The sequence below is a fragment of the Coenobita brevimanus genome, chromosome 116 (genome assembly GCF_032717465.1).
Source record: "Coenobita brevimanus isolate Jiangsu-jjx chromosome 116, ASM3271746v2, whole genome shotgun sequence".
Lineage (NCBI taxonomy): Eukaryota > Metazoa > Arthropoda > Malacostraca > Decapoda > Coenobitidae > Coenobita > Coenobita brevimanus.
In genome coordinates this window covers 46,382,922-46,399,031 of record NC_137069.1, presented here as the reverse complement: position 1 = coordinate 46,399,031, position 16,110 = coordinate 46,382,922, and the positions used below count along the sequence as shown (strand labels likewise).

The 16,110-nt window shown below is 41.9% G+C and overlaps 2 protein-coding genes across 2 annotated transcripts in view; both read left to right on the top strand.

The window, feature by feature from the left end:
- LOC145418814 (uncharacterized) overlaps positions 1–16,110 on the top strand; it is a 234,690-nt gene that overhangs the window by 89,220 nt on the left and 129,360 nt on the right. The gene's annotated exons all lie outside the window — the stretch shown is intronic.
- The window catches only part of LOC145418760 (uncharacterized), a 55,874-nt gene that overhangs the window by 15,129 nt on the left and 24,635 nt on the right, over positions 1–16,110 (top strand). Inside the window, exons 4-5 of the mRNA XM_080287096.1 lie at positions 10,198–10,349; positions 11,835–12,035. Of these exons, the coding sequence (XP_080143222.1) occupies positions 10,198–10,349; positions 11,835–12,035 (353 nt within the window). The remainder of the gene's footprint in view (positions 1–10,197; positions 10,350–11,834; positions 12,036–16,110) is intronic.

Genomic DNA, 16,110 nt, shown 5'->3' with positions numbered 1-16,110 from the left:
CCTTCCCACAGGTTGATCTCTGAGAGAGTTAACCTGGAGTGGAGAAGACTGTGGGAAAGGCTGCAGAGTTCATGGCTGGATCAGGTTGATCATTCATGTCGAGAGATACTTAGAGGTGGTAGAGTCTCTGCCTGGAGGGTTGCATGATGAGACCCCTATGGGTGATGTCGGAGGGAGAGTCAGGCTATGCGTCCCGCGGCGTTTGCCCCCTCCCCCCCTCCATGGTGATGAATGCATTGCTGAGTGCTGGTTAAGAACGGAAAAATATTGAAGTGTTTAACGGCGAAAAACGGAAAAAAAAAAATGCCAAAAGAGGGATACCGTATTGTAAGTAAATGCACACCTGATTCCCATGCTGGATTATCTAAAGCTGATGAAGGTAATGATACGTGCATAGCAACTGATGGAACTTATTGTGCAGCATTATTCATAAGTTCATAAGTTTTTTACTGATGCTTGACATGGTGGGGGAAACATACAAAGCATTGTCTGATTACAGTGACAACATACCACATTCATTATGCAGCAGGATATGAAACGGTGTGAAAGTGTACAGGAACAATGCTTAAGCAGAAAACAGTCTCTTCTTGTTTTTTTTTAAGATGCATTTGTGCAACTTATGTTTTACAGGGTTATAAATACATAACCAGAAATGTGCAGCAAACATCTAATAGTCCAGTTTTAGGTAGATAATTTGCCTTTCATAAAGTTTACCCAGTTATTGAAATGGGCAAGATTCGGCTTGTCCATTTCATAAACTGGGCAGCTAAGTTGATCAGTTCACGAACTGGGCAGTCATACTGCCTAGTTCCTCGATATGTCTATCTATGGCCAGAAGCCATAATTTCACAAAGGGTGGCCACGTACAAACCACCTCCGTGTCACCCTGCCCATGCCATTGGTTGCCCTCCCTCCAGCTCTCACCACCCTCTCTCATATATCACCACCCCATAGCACTCTCATCCTCGGTCTCTCCCATCCCCTGCCCTTCTTCCTCACTCACATACATTCTTCTTGACAGCCTTTTGTTCCCCATCCTCTCTACATTGCCAAACTGTCTTAGAGTATTCTTCGAATGCTTTAAGTCACTTCCACATCAGCACCACAACCCTCCATCATTTCCTCATTTTTCAGTCTGCCTTTCCATAAAACTCTGCGTGCTTCTTGTACATAATTCAGTCCTAAGTCTCTTATTCTTCACTTGTGTCATTCGAACAGGGCCCAAGCTTCAATCCATACGGTAGAAGAGGAATCACAATACTGTCATTCAACGATTTTTCTACTTCCATATCAACCTCTCTATTCTTTAACAAAACTTTCAGTGAGTGAGCAGCCTTTCAACTCTGTTGTTCCATTTCAGGCATTTCATCCTCTAAAGTTCTAAACTTACTCATCACAGGACCTGGATAATAGAAGGAGCTCACATACTCCATTTCCTGACCACCCAACCTCACTATGAACTGTGTAATGTAATCTCTCTCAAATACCATAGCTTCCCTCTTATCTACATTCAGTTTTAGATTTGGTTTCTTACACACACACATACACACACACACACACACACACACACACACACACACACACACACACACACACACACACACACGCACGCACGCACGCACGCACGCACGCACGCACACACACACACACACACACACACACACACACACACACACACACACACACACACACACACACACACACACACACACACACACACACGCACACACACACACACAAGCAAAGAGAACGATATTTGTGAAGCACTGAATAATAACTTCCAGTCAGTTTTATACTGAAAGTGATGATATGGAACATGCAAGCCCACATGTATTACCAGATATACAAATATCAGAAAAAGAAGTACAGGAAGAGTTAAGTAAATTAGACAAAGGAAAAGTATATGGTCCTGACGAAATTTCGGGTTGGGTGCTATATGAATATGAGGAAGAGTTAAGCAGACCATTATGTTTAATATTCAAAGAATCCTTAGTTCGAGATAAACTACCTGATATTTATAACAAAGTAAACGTTGTTCCCCTATTCAAGAATGGGAATAGACAGAATCCACTCAACCACCGACCAGTATCACGGACAATTGTTGTAAGATACAAGAAAAATTGATAGGAAAAGTTCGGAAGAACATTTTTTTTTTTTTTTTATGCGGGGAAGAAGGAACCAAAGGCCATGAGCCCGCAGTAACAGTTCCCTCCAAGAGAAAAACAAAATACAATATAGAGCCAAATTCAAGATCCGATTATTTTGAGATGCCTGGACACACTGCGTTTGAAAGACTGGAGATCATAGGCAGCAGGAAATACAGACAGAGGGAGACAGTTCCAGAGCTGACCTGTTGCATAAATGAAAGACTGGGAGTAACGGTTAACTCTTGCATTAGAGAGTTGGACAGAAAAAGGATGAGAGTTTGCTGCCAGACGGGTGCTACGCGCCCGTCTTAGAGGTGGAGGAATGCAAGCAGACAGTTCAGAGGAGCAGTGACCATTAAAGTAGCGATAGAAAAGAGATAAAGATGCAACAGTGCGGCGAAGAGACAGAGGTTGAAGGGAGTCAGTAAGAGGAGGAGAGTTAATGAGACGAAAAGCCTTTGACTCCACCCTATTGAGAACAGCTGTATGTGGGGAGCCTCCCCACACATGAGAGTTGTACTCCACACAGGGGCGGATAAAACCCCTGTATAGAGTCAACAATTGCGCAGGGGTAAAGAAAGAGCGGAGTCGGCTTAGCACAGCCAATCTCTTGGAAGCAGATTTTACAAGAGATGTAATATAATCTTTCCAAGATAAGTCCCGAGTAAATGAAACCCCAAGCATGTTCAAGGATGATGCAGGATTAAGCTGAATATTATTAAACATTAGTGGGTATACCTGTGGAAGATTCTGTCGGGTTGATAGGTGTAAGAACTGAGTCTTAGATGCATTAAAGACAACCATATTATTTTTACCCCAGTCAGAGATACGAGCCAAGTCAGACATTAGGTGTGCCATAGCCTCATCCCTTGTTTGTTGAAGTAACTGTTGAGATGGGCGTTGCGGGAACCGAATGGAAAGGTGAAGGGTGGAGTCATCAGCGTATGAGTGGACAGGGTTAGATGTACAGCTTAGAAGATCATTGATGAATAAAAGGAAGAGAGTTGGTGATAGGACAGAGCCCTGAGGAACACCACTGTTGATAGATCTAGGAGAAGAACGATGGCCGTCTACAACAGCGGCTATAGAACGACCAGAAAGGAAGCTAGCGATGAAGGCACAGATAGAAGGATAGAAACCGTAGGAGGGCAGTTTGGAAATTAAAGATTTATGCCAGACTCGATCGAAAGCCTTTGAGATGTCAAGTGCAATGGCAAAGCTTTCGCCAAAGTCCCGAAAGGAGAATGACCAGGAGTCTGAAAGGTAGGTGAGAAGATCGCCAGTGGAGCGTCCCTGACGGAACCCATACTGACGATCGGAAAGAAGGTTGTGATAGGAAAGATGCCTTAAAATTTTTCTGTTAAGAATTGACTCGAAAACTTTTGAAATACAGGACGTTAAAGCAATTGGACGATAGTTGGAGGGTTGGGAGTGGTCACCCTTCTTTGGGACTGGCTGAATGAGAGCAAACTTCCAGCAAGAAGGAAAGGTACAAGTTGACAGACAAAGACGAAAGAGTTTGCCTAGGCAGGGTGTAAGCACAGAAGCACAGTTCTTGAGAACAACAGGAGGGACCCCATCAGGCCCATATGCCTTGTTAGTACTGAGGCCAGTGATGGCAGAAAATACATCAACTGAAGAAATTTTAATGTCAGCCATGAGGAAGTCAGAGGGGGGAAGTGATGGAGGAACAACACCGGAATCGTCTAAGGTAGAATTGGAGGAGAAAGTCTGTGCGAAGAGATCTGCTTTATCAGTAGAAGAAATAGCTACAGAACCATCAGAGTAGAAAAGAGGAGGGAAGGATGATGAGGTAAAGTTGTTAGGAAGATTTTTGGCAAGATGCCAGAAGGAGCAGTTCGGTTTTAGAAAGGAAAATCATGTGTTACTTATCTATTAAGCTACTATGATAGAGTTACAGAAACATTACAGAAAAGAAGGGTGGATGGACAGTATCTATTTGGATTTCAAGAAAGCATTTGATAGAGTACCGAACCAAAGACTTTTATGGAAACTGTACCATCAAGGGGGAGTCCAAGGCAACTTGTACTGTTGGATGCAGAATTTTCTCAGAAAAAGGGAAATGAGAACAGTACAGTACTAAGGGGTAATTACTCATCATGGAAGGAAGTGACTACCGGAGTTCCACAGGGCTCAGTGCTGACTCCAATTATGTTTTTAGTATATATAAATGACATAGACAGTAACACTGGAAATGTAAGCTATCTACATATGTTTGCAGATGATGCAAAAATACAACAGAAAATTACTAACACAGATTCATGCAGAGAGCAACAAGAAGAATTAAATAAATTTCATGAATGGAGCAGTAAATGGCTAATGGAATATAATGTGGACAAGTGTCATGTAATTAAGTTTGGTAAAAGTGAGAAAAGACCAGATTGGATTATAAGTAAGGAAGATCAACCCTGCACATATCAGAAAGGGAGATTGATCTAGCAGTGATTATCAATAACAGACTATCTCTATGCTGAGAAATAATAACGTCATTCATCAGACCAACCCTGGAGTATGCATCAGTAGTCTGGAATCCTCATCTCAAAAACACATAGATAAGATAGAAAATGTATAAAGAGCAGCTACAAGATGGGTATCAAGCTTAAGGGATCTAAGCTACGAAGAAAGACTAGAAAAATTGATTCTACCAACACTACAGGCGAGAAGGAAAAGAGGAAACATGATTATGCTATGCATCTCAGGGAAATAGAAAATAGGCATAAATGAATATATAACGTATGGGGAAGCAACAGCAAGGGGACAGTGCAAAAAACGACAAAAAGAGAGGCGACAAAGAAGTAAGGAAATTGATTCCCAAATAGGGCAATTGATCCGTGGAATGCACTGCTGAATGAAATAGTGTGCCAAAACTATTCATAAATTTAAGGATATGCATGATGAATATGGTTTAATACACGGGACAGTATGAATTTGACTGTCCTGTAAAGATACAATTAGATTTCTCTTTTTTTAATGCAAGGAAGAAGGAACCAAAGTCCAGCAGCCCGCAAACTGTTCCTTCCAAAAAAAAGAAAAGAAAAAAAAAGAAAAAAAAAAGAGAGCCAGATTCAAGATGCGTTCATTTCGAGATGCTGGACACACTGCGGTTGAAAGACTGGAGATCATAGGAAGTAGGAAATACAGACAGAGGGAGACAGTTCTAGAGTTGACCTGTTGCATAAATGAAGGACTGGGAGTAATGGTTAAGTCTTGCTCTAGAGAGTTGGACAGAAAAGGGATGAGAGTTCGTCGCTAGATGGGTGCTTCGCGCCGGCCGTAGAGGTGGATGGATGCAAGCAGATAGTTCAGAGGAGCAGTGACCATTAAAATAGTGGTAGAAAAGAGATAAAGATGCAATAGTGTGCTGAAGAACCAGAGGTTGAAGGGAGCCAGTAAGAGGAGGAGAGTCAATGAGATGAAAAGCCTTTGTCTTCACCCTATTGAGAAGAGCTGTATGTGGGGAGCCTCCTCACACATGAGAGTTGTACTCTACACAGGGGCAAATAAAACCCGTGTATAAAGTCAACAACTGTGCGGGGTAAAGAAGGTACGGAGTCGGTGTAGCAAACCTAATCTCTTGGAACCAGATTTTACAAGGCATGTGATATGATCTTTCCAAGATAAGTCCCAAGTGAATGAGACCCTAAGCATGTTCGAGGATGATGCAGGATTGAGCTGGATATTATTAACCTGCTGGCTCCTGTTGACGTAAATATACATCCACACGTTTTGTCACTGTGATGCTGTTGATGTATATAAATGTGCAGCAATTGCAAGGCCCCTAATTAGCACAATTTTCAAATTTCGCACGTGATTTTTGGTACGAATACACGGGACACCCTCTACAAGATGCCAGGCAGGGTCAGTGCCTTACCCCGCATGACTTCTCCCCCCCCCCCGCACGCCATTGTCTTGGCAATTCACTTGTTACCAATGACCTGGCCAATAAAGACATGTTGTGCCACGTTACGAAATTCAAGGCCAGAGTGATTCCCCAATCGATGACAATGTGGAGGACAAAGCTTACGTAGCATTAGAGGAAGTAACAGTCAGAAATGATGATCAGGTAATGTTATCAAAGAAAGGTCAGGTATGTTGATGTGTTTGGTGAGTGAAACAATGCTTATATTGCCTATATTACTGTGTGAAAACCAATATACTCTCGTACTACATATAAATTCGTACCAAATAAATAAATACCATTTATGTGTGGTGTGGAATAGTTACCCTTCCATAGAACTCGTTTTCTTTGGAGCCAGCCTGATGGAAAACACAGTAATTAAGGGGTACTGCTACCTGTATGCAGTATCTTAAACCTCAGGTGAGCAATTTCTCTATTAACTTTCGATGTTTCTCACCAAAAGCGGAGGTTTGAACCCCAATTTTTTTTTTTCCAAAATTGGTTGGGATGGGGGGGGGGGGCGAGAATCAGTGGTGGAAAATCGGTCGGGACGGGGCGGGTTAAACATTAGTGGATACTCCTGTGGAAGATTTTGTTGGGTTGATAGGTGTAAGAATTGAGTCTTTGATGCATTAAAAAAAAAGATTATTTTTCCCCCAGTCAGAGATACGAGCCAGGTCAGACATTAGGTGTGCCATACCCTCATCTCTTGTTTGTTGAAGCAACTGCTGAGATGGATGTTGCGGGAACCAACTGGAAAGGTGAAGGGTGGAATCATCAGTGTACAAGTGGATAGTGTTAGATGTACGGCTTAGAAGGTCATTGATGAATAAAAGGAAGAGCGTTGATGATAGGACAGAGTCCTGAGAAACACCACTGTTGATAGATCTAGGAGAAGAACGATGGCCGTCTACAACAGCGGCTATAGTACGACCAGAAAGGAACCTAAAGATGGAGGCACAGGTAGAAGGATAGAAACCGTAAGAGGGCAGCTTGGAAATTAAAGATTTATGCCAGACTCGATCGAAAGCCTTTGAGGTGCCAAGTTCAAAGGCAAGGCTTTCGACAAAGTCCCAAGAGGAGGAGGATCACGAGTCTGAAAGGTAAGTAAGCAGGTCGCCAGTGGAGCTTCCCTGACGAAACCCATACTGACGATTAGAAAGATAGTTGTGATAGGAAAGATGCTCTAAAATTTTTCTGTTAAGAATTGAATGGAAAAGTTTTGAGACACAGGATGTTGTGGCAGTTGGACGATAGTTAGAGGGTTGAGAATGATCACCCTTCTTTGGGACTGGCTGAATGAGAGCAAACTTCCAGCAAGAAGGAAAGGTACAAGTTGATAGACAAAGGCGAAAGTGTTTACATAAGCAGGGTGTAAGCACGGAAGCACAGTTCTTCGGGACAACAGGAGGGACTCCATCAGGCCCATTATTGTTAGTATTGAGACCAGTGATGGCAAAAAATACATCAGCTGAAGAATCTTCAGAGTCAGCCATGAGGAAGTCAGAGGGGGGAAGTGATGGAGGAACAGCACCGGAATTATCTAAAGTGGAACTGCAGGAGAAGTCTGAGTGAAGAGATCTGCTTTATCATTAGAAGAAATAACTACAGGGCCATCAGAGCAGAAAAGAGGAGGGAAGGATGATGAAAAAGTTGTTAGAAAGGTTTTTGGCAAGGTGCCAAAAGGAGGGGGAAGAATTCAAGTTAGAGAGTTGAGAGCATTTAGTACAGATGAAATTATATTTGGCAGAGCGAAGAAAAGACTTATCACGATTCTGGGCAGAAACAAAAAAAAAGATGTTATTCAGGGATGGGTTGGCTCTGGTACCTTTTATAGGCCCTCTCGTTGTTGTGGACAGCATTAGAACAAGCGTGATTAAACCAAAGCTTTCTTGCATTAGTCAAAGGATATGAGAAGGGAATGTATGTTTCCATGCCAGAGAGTATAACCTCTGTAATGCGCAAGGCACACTCAGATGGCTGCCAACCATGGAAGCAATAATCATTTCAGGGAAAATCAAAGAAATATTGCCTGAGGGCTTCCCTATCTGCAGCTCCAAAGTGCCACAATCGACATTTCTTTGGAGGGTCCACAGGCTGTACTGGAATGATATAACAGGTTAAGGTAATAAGCTTGTGATTGGAGCAGCCCAGCAGAGAGGAAGGATTAACAGTGTAAGCAGAAAGATTAGTTGTGAGGAAGAGGTCAAGTATGTTGGAGTTCTCTCCAAGGCAGTCAGGGATACAGGTAGGGTGCTGTACAACCTGCTCTATGTCATTTAGATAGAAATGACAAGTGCTCGTGGGCCCTTCGGGTCCCTCGCACTTGCTCCTGTGGAAAGCTGTCATGTTGCTATAATATAATTTAGTTATAGCTGTAGGCAAAGAGATCCTATGCTGGGTGCGGCATTTTTTGTCAAAATATGATCGCTCATTAAATATAGTAAAAGTTTTTCACTTGTGATGGGACCAAGTTTTTTCACATCAGCGAATTTTTTGCGATTTTTGTGGAAGTTTTGGTGCGATTTGAAAGTGTAGTTTCGGCTGCCCAAAATACACACACACACACACACACACACACACACGGCTAGTGCTATAGTATATTAGATGTAGGCTTTTTCACCAGATGGATCAGTGAAAGGAGAGGAGAGCCAAACGTGGTGGTGAACACTGAAATCTCCTGGAATGGAGATTTCAGAGAAAGGAGAAATTGGTAGAATGTGTTCCATCGTAGAAGTAAGATAGTTGAAGAATTTTTTGTAGTAAAATTGAGGGATGAGTAAACAGCGCAGATATAATATAGTCAGAGAATGCCAGGAAAGCCGAAGCCAGAGAGTAGAGAATTCAGAAGAATCAAGTTCAGGAACATGAGAGCAAGATAAGTCGTTGTGTACATATATACAACAGCCGCATTTGGCTTTGAAATGAGCATAGAAGAAGTAGGAGGATACAGAAAAGTGTTTGCTATCAGTTGCCTCAGACAGCTGAGTCTCAGTTAGGAAGAGGTAGGTTTAGAGGAGGAGAGGTTGTGCTGAACAGAGCTGAAGTTAGAGGAAAGGCCGCGAATTTTGCAGAAATGGAGAAGAAGTGAGTCAGACACTGGATCCAGGCAGCTCATTGAGTCATCACCGGGAGAGGGGTGGATGGTGGGGCATTTATGGTCCCCCCCCCCCCGGGGACTCCAAAGCTTGGTTATTAGTCGCCAGTTTTCTTTTCTGAATTTGAAAAGGAAGTGTAGTGTGGACTGTGCATGTAGTGTGGTGTTGACAGTTAGAGAAACTTGTATTGGAGAGCATGCTGGCCTACTCTCTGTGTTACTGAAACACTGAAAAAGTTCAGTAAAGGGTGGGGGGGGGAGTCAGTAACTAGTCCCGAGGGCTGATGAAACTGGAGGTCCAGCTCTCCCTGTCATCAGCTTTCCATCCACCGTGGGAGTACTGCCCTGCTCGACTGGTGCTACAGTCTACTCCTCACAATTAGGTAAAAACAACACACACACACACACAAACGAAGTCTTAGATCTCCCTTTGGTTTTGTTATGCCATTAACATCGTAAAAACTGCCGTAAAAATCGGAGTAACAGTTGTCTGTCTATACTATGACACTTTCCACAGCTCCTGAGTCCATGGACCAGTACTATTAGGTGCAATGAAGTGCCTTAATATCTGCCTACAAGGGAAAGCCCTTATAGCCATAAAAAAAAAAAAAAAAAGGTGAACTGTTATGGTTTTCCTTTTTTTGGGGGGGGGGGGAGGGGAGGCTTAAGGCACACTCCAAAAAGCTGTAAGTTTTGCTTTTGAAGTTTATTCATATCGTATAATTTTTGTGCGATCCTCCGCACAAAGTTATATTACAGGAAGACAGACAGATAGGCAGATGGACAGACACGAACTAAGGTCATTTATGTTGCCATGTTTTTGTGCAGTGTATAGAACAGGAAGACAGATACATAGACAAACAGACACACAGACGTGAACTTAGGGTCTTAGGTTTCCATTTTTTTTTTTTTTTTTTTTTGCGTACCGTAGAGAAAAGGATCCTCCCTCGCTACTTCACCAAATCAATATGAATTTGCTGTAGGATGAAGAGATGAATATGAACGTTTGACTCAAGACTAATTACAACTTACAGACTGATTGCATTGATTGAATATATAAACCGCACTGGGAGTGTGAGAGGCATCAGGAAGGTGGATTACAAGAAGGGCCTGGCTGCCCTAACGTTGGACATCATCACTGATAGGGGCACCAACATCCCGGTCGACCTGGCACCTCAAATTGCAGGTCAGTATTAGCCATAGTTGTGCTGCCCATGAAGAGGCACGTCAGATTTCCGACTGCATAATGTTTTCTTTTCAAATATGTGTACTGACATCTTCTTATTTAGGCACCTGAGACATCCAGTCCACTGCAGGACCGAGGCATCTCCCATTTTTCTTCACATTGACCTGTTGGCCGTTTGCCTGTTCCATCCAAACCCAGCAGATCTGTGAATCTCCTTTCTCTGCCTTGTTCTTCTTGTTCTCAGTTCTTTTACTCCATCGCATGGTTGCCACTCTGTTATCGTATTTGGCCATCTGTTATTTGTACCATAAAGGGCATCACTTGCTCACATCCATTAGTGCATGTTATGCTGTGCTGCTTACATCTACATTATATCCTACATTCGTCAGTTTACCATCGATGAAGCGCTTTTATTCTATAAAACATCTAACTTAATCTTTTCAATTCCTTTCTGAAAATTCCTACGTTCACTCTCCACAAATTCTATTACGCTCCAGATATCCTATCTATAAGTAAGAGCAGGAAGGTGACACTGATTATATAAACCAATCTTTTCTGTCAAACGCAATACCGTGTCTTTCACGAAGCCCTCCATCCTATTCCTAGTCTTCGTTCAATTTTGTTCTCATGAATTGGAATTCTTAACTGTCTGTTCTAGATATTTATAACGCAAAACATATTCCAGTTGTAACAATTTGGTTTGTGATGGTAGACTTTAATGCAAAAGTTGGTATGAAAATGATGGTGAGAATGCCGTAGATTCTTCGAATGGAAGACAGAATCATAGAGGTGCAACTTAGGGGCATGCGACCCATTCTATTTGCAGCGCGGAGGAGGAAGTGGTGTCCTGACCTGACCCTGGTACATAGCCTTCCCACCGCCATGCAGACCCACGTCATCAGCTAAACCTAACCTAACATATCGCAACATAACTAACCAACATTGACGAGCACTGCTTTTATTGCAGGGTGGAAGTGGAATGGATGTCCTGTCCTTACCTTAGTTAATCTTTACAGTGCCTTCCATGTTGTCACTCTGGGCCCGGGTACACGAGCAAACTTACTATTAACACCCAGTCGTAACCCAGAATCATTTTTGCAGGACAAACATGAGCCATGTGAACAAAAACAATATTCTAATCCTTCCTAAAACAAAGTTTGGGTTACTATAGAAGTTTGAGTGTCATTCTGTCAGTCTCAGTCTTGGAGCACAGTGGCTGCAGTGGTTGTACAGAGTACTTCTCAAACAGTAAGAAAGAGGTGGTAGGAGCTTTAGAAATGATAAGCATACGATTCATTCTGCTGTGGGGCAGAGATAGGGTGAATATCCTGACTTGACCACACACAAAAGCCTTCCCAGCTCCTTAGAGAGTCAGCAGCCTAGTTTAACATAAACTGTATAGAAACTAAACTTACCCAAGCTACAATAAACTAAGCAAAGCTAGGCTGACCTAAACTAATGAGCATATGACCCCTTATGTTGCAGTGCGGAAATGGGGTGAATGTCCTGACCTGACCTCACTCAGTAGACTCCCCAGCACCCTCCAGGACCATGTTAGGAACTTGGAGCGCAATGGTTCCCCAATATACTTCTTCTCCCCTGCTGTACCTGGGCGACACGCCAACCACCATCGCCTGTGCAACATATCCTTTTCCATGTTAGAGAAGGAGTTTTTGAGGTCTAACAGTAAGTTCCTGGTATTCTTAACTGATATATATTTTTTCCCACTCATCTAGGACCTTTTTCCACTTCTGACCTTTGCATTTGGATTTTTGGCTTGGCACTGCCATTGGTGATGAGCCTACTGTTACTAATGATAATCAGATAATAATAATAATAATAATAATAATAATAAAATAATAATAATAATAATAATAATAATATAATAACATAATAATAATAATAATAATAATAATAATGGTGATAATACCAACAATAATGATAATCATAATGATAATGATAATAAGAAAAAGAGGAAGAATCTGTGGTAGGTGGTGGCGATCATTATCCACTCACCGGATGTAGTGCTGCCTACTTTTTCCTTCATCATTCTTCTGTGTCTGCCCTGCTCTCTTCTTTTTTCTCCTATTTTTCCTGTCTCTTTTTATTTTTCTAAATAACTGAACAGAGGAAGGGAAAACAAATGAACTAAAAAAAAAAAAAACTAATCCATACACCAGATTACTGGTGTCCTCTGTTCATAAAATATCTGTGACAGTTAGACTTGAACAGCTGTGGGTTGAAGTTTTGAGGGAAACAACTCAGGGAAAGCGAGTTCCAGAGAGATGCAGTCCGGGGAATGAAAGAATTCTGATAGGCAGAAGTTCTGCAATATGGCAGTTTGACAGTCCAGTCATGAGCGCTACCAGATGCCCGTGTAGCACAAGGGAAGGCATGGAGAGGTGACACCGTGGACGCAACTTCGTCTGAGCATTTGCCCAAAAAATATCTGTAAAATAATGCAAGGGAGGCAACATTCCTTCTTACTTGTAGGGGAGGTAGTTTATTAGTAATAGCAGGGTTATGAATAATTCCAATAGGTTTGTTCTGAAATTTGTCTAGCTGTTTTATTGCAACCTCTCCACATCCGTTCCACAAGGGTGAGCAGTATTCAAGCTGAGAACACACATGACTCTTATAAATTTTAGCTAACTGCTCGTCAGTGAAGAAGTTACGAACTCTGTACAATAATCCAAGTTTCATTGAGACAGTTTTAGCAAGTGATCTGACATGAGAGGTCCAGCTGAGGGCATTGTTAAGTGAGACACCGAGAATTTCAATACTTTTGGAGATGGGAATATTTGTAGCATTGAAGGTAATATACGAATCTAGCAAAATCTGTCTATTAGTAAATTGTATATATTTAGTTTTACTAGCATTAAATGAGACAAAGTAGTTTTGCCCCCATTCACTGATCGTAGATAAGTCTTGATATATGGAGATGGCTATACTGAGTTGAGAGTTGGAGGTATCAGACTTTGCAATGGGTGTCTGAGTGTGAATGAACTATGTAGTGTTGAGTCATCTGCATATGGATGGATGGGATTGTGGATGACAGATAAGAGATCATTAATATGAACGAGGAACAGGGTTGGCACCAGAACTGATCCCTGCGGCATGCCGGCGTTAACCCGCCCTGTCCCGTCGACGTATGGGTATGTTGCAACATTTTGCATTTGCCAGTCCCGGCAACGTACTGGTACGTCGTGCAATTGCAAGGTCCCTAATTTGCACAATTTTCAATTTTCGCGCGTGATTTTTCGTACGTATACACGGGACACCTTCCTCTATTCCTCTACAAGATGTCAAGCAGGGACAATGCCTTACACTGCATAACCTCCCCCCTCCCCCTCTCATGCCATTGTCTCGGCAATTCACCTGTTACCAGTGACCTGGCCAGTAAAGATATTTAGGGCCAGAGTGATTCCCCAATCGATGACAATGTGGAGGACAAAGTTTACATAGCATTAGAAGAAGAAACAGTCAGAAATAATGATCAGGTAATGTGGCAAAAGAAGGTCAGGTATGGTGATTAGTTAGTGAGTGGAACAATGCTTATAATGCCTATATTACTGCTTGAAAACCAGTATACTCTCATACTACATATAAATTCGTACCAAGTAAATAAATAAATACCGTTTATGAGTTGTGAGAAATAGTTACCCTCCCATAGAACTCGTTTTCTTTGGTGCCAGCCTGTTAGAAAACCCAGTCAGGTAAGGAGGTACTCCTACCTAGATCGAGTATTTTAAACCTCAGGTGAGCGATTTCTCTATGAATTTTCGATGTTTCTCACCAAAAGCGGAGGTTTTAGCCAAAAAAAACAAAAATTCGAAAATACTTCAGGACTGGGGGATGTCGGAGGTGCGGAAAACCTTGGGACGTGACGGGTTAATTGAGCGGAAAGTGGAATATACATCATCAACTTTTATTTTTCTGTCAGTGAGATATGAGGAAATCAAAGGAACAAAAGACTTTAGTCCATAGCAAGGGTGTTTGAACAACAGGGAACGATGCCATACACTGCCGAAAGCCTTAGCAATATCAAAGGCTACTTCATAAGTCTCTCCATGCAGGTCGATTGATTGAGGGATGGTATGGGTCAGGAGATTGAGAATGTCAATGGTGGATCTTTCATGGCGAAAACCATATTGTCTATCACTAAGTTGCTGGATTCAAGATGTTTAACTATGTGCTTATTGATTGAAGTTTCAAATACCTTACCAAGAGAAGATGTGACAGCTATTGGTCTGTAATCAAAAGGGTCAGATGAACTTCATTTCTTAGGTATTGGGTGGATATTGGCTTCTTTCCATGAATTAGGAAATAAAGAACTACGTATGCATAGTCTGAATAGTTTAGCTAGAACAGAGGCAAGTTCAGAACACTTTTTCAAAACAATTGGAGGAATTCCATCTGGGCCTGGAGCTTTGTTGGTAAGTAAATTGTCTAGGATGGATTTTACTTATCTTGTCTGTATTTTAAGTGGAACAATTTCGAGAGAGTCAAGTTCTAGTACCGAGACGTTCTAGCTGGCTTCCTCTATGGTAGACTTTCTGACAAATGTACTGGCAAAGATATCTGCTTTCCTACGCGGGTCATTTGTAATGTTGCCGTCTGAAGATTTAGGGGGGGATGATGACTTGTTAAAGTTTTTATTGAAAGAATTGAGAGCTGACCAGAATATTGTATTGTCATTAGGGTTGTTAAGTACTTTTGATGCTTGATTTTGAAGAAAGTTTGATTTAGCGAGATCTGTTACAGCTTTTGCATGGTTTCTAGCAATTTTATATCGATAGAGTGATTCAGATGTTTTTAAGTAAGAGTTATATGCTAATGACTTTTGGCTGTTACTCTGGCACAGGTGCTATCAAACCATTTTGGAGAGTTCGATCTTTTAGTGAACCGTTGACTTGGTATGAATAAATCCATACCAACTAGTATTCAAGTCGCAAATGTGGGGCTGGGTAGAATTGGCTTTACACTGAGTGACAAGTGGCTTTACAGGTGACTTTACTCTGAGTGACAAACCTAATGATTTCCTGTAAGCCAGGAAACCATTTACAACGCTGGATGGTAACTATATAAACAAACCATACGTTTTCCCTATGTGTCAACAAGCGGGTTGGTGGAGGGTTAGTGCCCCTTCCCGTAAAACAACTAACTCTGAGACAAATGGCCACTCCTTACGGGATTATGGCGTCTGGCTATAGATAGATAGGTAATAATATTAATCATCATCATCATCATCATTTAATCCTGTGTTGCCTAATGAGAGGAGCGTCATCATCATCATCATCATCAACATCATCTAATCCTGTGTTGCCTCATGAGAGGAGCGTTGGAGCCCGGGATTAGGCAAATTGGTCCTAACATTGATGAGAGTGACAAGCCTCACTCATCCCTGAATGGCATTACGTGAGCAATAAATCCCAATCACCCCTTGGATATAAACCTGCGCCTTCTTAATCCGATTGGAGCACCTTAATTACCCACTAAACCACCAGGCACCATAATTTGGTCATATGGGTACCACTCAGCATAGTAAATGATTTCCTGGTGTACAGAAAACCATTTGGCTTGTCACTCAGTTTAGAGTCACTCGTTGACAGAAGGAAGAGGAAAGAATGAAGGAAAAAACGGTTTTTATCCGTCCCCATTTTTTTTTTTTTTTTACATTTTTGAGGCCTAAAGCCTGGGACTTGGTCCAGTTTGGCCCAAAATTTAATCAGGTGATCAGAAAGTCATAGCCTATCATCCC